Genomic DNA, 4,155 nt, shown 5'->3' with positions numbered 1-4,155 from the left:
TCGCCAAACAGTACCCACAGCTATAGGACGAAGACCACCGCCGGGGTTGACAAGCGGTGTGAGGGGAGCACTAGCAATATACTCTCCTAATTCCATAGGGCACCTTCCAGCTAGAAAGAGATTAACGACTCCGGTAATAGAGCCAACCAACTCATCCGAGACTGCCACAGCAGCACCACTCATTATTATTATTATTATTATTATTATTATTATTATTATTATTATTATTATTATTATTATTATTATTATTATTATTATTATTATTATTATTCTTTAAATATAAATATATAATATATAATATATATAATTATTTTTAAAGGCTTATAAGTAGGATATATACACGGTAAATAAATATACTCCGTAACTGCTACTCGTCTCCTTCTCCCTTTTATTCGCTCTAGCCCTAAAATTCCCAATCTTCAATTCATCAAATTCTGGATGTCGGATGCTGCTGGCCTTCATCTGTAAGTTAATTACCATCCTAATCGTTTTATTTTTAATAAAAAATCCATCGATCCAATGTCCTTCAAAATGTCGTTACATAGCATTTTCCAGGGCGGTGGATGCAACGGCGCCCCAACGGCGGCCGCTAGCATCGGCGCGATGAGACGGCCCAACGGCGGCCGCAACCACGCTCCGATGTGAATGGTCTAAGTAGAAATATTTCTCTTTCATGTAGTCACAGACTAAACCTTATCCGTATGAGGTAAATACAAAGGGTCTCATATATTCATATGAGTCCTTAGTTTGGTTCGGTCTGCATTTGGTTAGGTCTTTGTTTTGTTTAGTTGGTTAGTTACATGGCCGATCATCTTTATTCTCGTAATGTTTTGTCAAATTCTTTTACCGATTGATGAACGTCCCTAGTTATACAAGTGATCGTTTTTTCCCAAAAAAAAAGGCCATATGCTCGTATCATATTGAACAAGTCATCAAACAATAAAAAATTTATGCATAACCAAACGTTCATCTGAAATGGTGCATGGATGTGCAAACAGTGCTTTAGGCAGGTTAAACCAACCATAATTATTACATTGACTAAAAAAAAGTCAGATAATTAGATCCAACTTTGAAGTTAGATTATGTAAGTTTCTCAAAATTAGCCCTAAAAAGGTATACACATGACACATGAGCACACTTGATCAAAAAAATCAAACTAACGATAAAGTTCTCTATCAGTTCTCATCACCCCATACGCAAAGACCATCATAAAAACTTAAGTGTTTCAAATTCGTCATTTGATGAAACCAACAATCTTACAAGTCTGAAAAGTTCATACAAGTTTCTACCAGACAAAAAATCATTCTTGGGTACGCATATACAGTTACATATGTTTACCCTAAATTCACTTGTTTTCAGTGTTGTTCTCAGTGTTGCTTTCAAGTTCCCTCCTGAGCTGCAACGAGAAATCATCATTCACATCGTCATCATCCCAATCATCTTCCCACTGTTGAGTTATTTCCTTTCCGTCTTCTTTCACATCCCACTCTGCAAATTCCACCATCATCATTCAAATATTAGGCAAGTATCAGTATGATACATGTAATTAAAGACTTAAACCCATTAATTACACATACACATATTTAATATATTAGCACCCTGAACCCTAATCCATGTTACAGTCTTCTATCTTTTTCAAATAATTCGGAATTGTTATCCATGTCTCCTGCAATTCAACTAGAAGGTTTTTTTTATTTCACTTTAAAGTTCATATTGGTACAAAAGAGTCTTTACATTTTGCAATGATTATATCGTCATTGACATTTGTGTTTCAACTCATTATTAGAAAGAATCTCTAGTAGATTTATTTTGTGTGAATTTTTTTTTTCCTTACACAGTCTGCTTATTTAATTGTGTTTCTTTTCAATATATAAGAAACTGACACCTAGCTTTTTTTATTTTGAGTTTTCAACAAACGAACAACATCGATAACAATGACAACACGATTTTATGATATAAAGTAGTTACCAAGCATTTCAAAATGCAACAATCATATCTGTTATTATTACTTTGCATTAAACCAAGCGCCCCCTATATCTCCTATGTAGAAAACTACGTACTACCTTTCCGCTATGCGTATATGCCCATCCAGGCTCGGCCGGGACCATATTAGAAGTATTTAAGATTGATTCTATCACACCAGTCCATCTCTTAGGTTCCTAACAATAGCATTTAAATAGCGTAGCTGTATCTTACAGACTTAGCCTACTATCTATTAAAAGATGACATTTACTTATTCAAAGTGAAACAATACATATTCCATACATATTCCTATCTATGCGTACCTTTCGGAGGTTTGGGATTGCTCATTTAGGCGATTATTTGCTTATTTATAGAAAAAATAGACAAGCAAGTCCAAAGTCCAAACACCCTTCTGAAATCTACTTATTTGCTTATTTCATAACAAATAACATTCAAATGTAAGTGTGTGCCAACATGCTTATTTTTTAATTAGATAAAAGCTTTAATATAAGCAATCCTAAACACTACTACCGCTACTGCTACTCAAACGTTTTTATAATAAAGTAAAATTAATTTTCAAAATGATGTTTCAATTCACAACCATCAGAACAATAACAGTATACATGAACGGCTAGCAGGCACTAAAATCTTGTCCCGATTAAGGCTAAAATCTTACTGCAACCAGAAATTAACGAGTAAGGTTAAGGTACCTTAATATAACAGATATTAACAAATACAATTTATTTAATTTTAATTTGAGTTTTAAGTTTCAATCAAAAACAGGAAATTGTACTAAAACTTGAAAACAAGATAACTTGTTGTATAAAGTAGATATGATAGATTACCATGATCGATATCAAATTCTTCAAATTCGTCGTCATCTTCAAACAAATCAATCTTAGTTTCTTCTGTAGCGACTTTTGGTTGTTCAGTTGTCGCCATTTCTAAGAACACTTGTTGGCAACGACAAACTGCAACATTAATCAATACGAGTGAGATTAGAATGAACACCCTAATTTCAAGCCCTAATTTATACTTAACAAAATGCATAAGATCAATATTTCATACAACAGATATTAGATAAAAGAAAAAAGAGATTATAAACTTACGACTTTGATTTGATCGACGATTGATTAGATTCGCGAATAATTGTGAATTGCGAAGCAAGTTAAGAAACTAGGGTTTCCTTTTTTCTATTTACGGAGTACAACAGAAGCCTAATCGTAAGGTTTAAGCATAATGTCAAAAAGGACCGCAAGTTTTTTTTTTTTTTTTTCTTCGATTTTTTGGAATTTTTTTCAGACGAAAATATGAACATTTAAAAAAGACACTTGGTGATGAATGTTATTATTTAGGCGGAAAAACGATCGATAAAAATAACATTCAAGATAATATAGATCGTAAAGAATGTTAACGTTTTTTTTTTCCATGTTTTGTGAAGTACTTTTTGTCAAAATTTAGCCCGATTTAGAGTTTAGGGTTTATGGTTTTGGGTTTAGTCCCTAAAACCAAAAACCTAAACCCTAAACTCTAAACCGTTCGTGTTAAAAACTCAATCTAAATCCTAAATCTAAACCCTAAACCCTAAATTTCTAAACCCTAATATCTAAAACCTCAAAATACGATATATTAATTCTTCGAGCGTTTTCTCGCCAAAATAAAAACATTTATCACAAAGTGTCTTTATTAAATGTTCATATTTTCATCCAATTTATAATGTTCGTGAACAAAGTTTTTTAAAAAACGAAAAAAAAAATTTTGCTTCCCCCGATTGGTTACTTCCCCCTTAATCCTACCAATATATATATATATATATATATATATATATATATATATATATATATATATATATATATATATATATATATATATATATATATATTATTTTAATCAAGATGGAAACACTTTTTTGGTGGAAGTAATTTTTTTTCGTTTTTTTGAATTTTTTTTTCAAACATTTAGATCACATGAAAATATGAACATTTAAAAATGCACTTTGTGACAAATGTTAATATTTTGGGAGAAAAACGCTTGAAGAAATAAATGATAAGATGCATCATATGTAATGTGTTAATAATGTTTTTTAAGGGGTTAGAAATTAGTGTTTAGATATTAGGGTTCAAAAATTAGGGTTTAGAAATTAGTGTTTAGGGTTTAGATTGAATTTTTTAACACGAATAGTTTAGAGTTTAA

The 4,155-nt window shown here is 31.5% G+C and overlaps 1 protein-coding gene across 1 annotated transcript; it reads right to left on the bottom strand.

Annotated features, from left to right (window-relative positions):
* Positions 1–1,343: 1,343 nt before the first annotated feature.
* On the bottom strand, positions 1,344–2,927 carry LOC139892469 (protein DSS1 HOMOLOG ON CHROMOSOME V-like). The gene is made up of 2 exons (XM_071875569.1): positions 2,808–2,927; positions 1,344–1,488 (listed from the first exon to the last, which is right to left on the bottom strand). Exons 1-2 carry the CDS (start codon positions 2,902–2,904, stop codon positions 1,346–1,348), a joined length of 240 nt encoding a protein of 79 aa, XP_071731670.1. The 5' UTR covers positions 2,905–2,927; the 3' UTR covers positions 1,344–1,345.
* Positions 2,928–4,155: the final 1,228 nt, after the last annotated feature.

This window comes from Rutidosis leptorrhynchoides, chromosome 2 (genome assembly GCF_046630445.1).
Source record: "Rutidosis leptorrhynchoides isolate AG116_Rl617_1_P2 chromosome 2, CSIRO_AGI_Rlap_v1, whole genome shotgun sequence".
In the NCBI taxonomy this organism is placed as follows: Eukaryota; Viridiplantae; Streptophyta; class Magnoliopsida; order Asterales; family Asteraceae; genus Rutidosis; species Rutidosis leptorrhynchoides.
The sequence above is the reverse complement of the archived record's forward strand: the minus strand, read 5'-3'. Positions and strand labels throughout refer to the sequence as shown.

Coding starts and splice junctions, on each gene's coding strand:
- LOC139892469 (XM_071875569.1), bottom strand. CDS start 2,904: ATGGCGACAACTGAACAACCAAAAGTCGCTACAGAAGAAACTAAGATT. Junction 1,489..2,807: donor AGAATTTGATATCGATCATG/GTAATCTATCAT, acceptor TGGAATTTGCAG/AGTGGGATGTGAAAGAAGAC.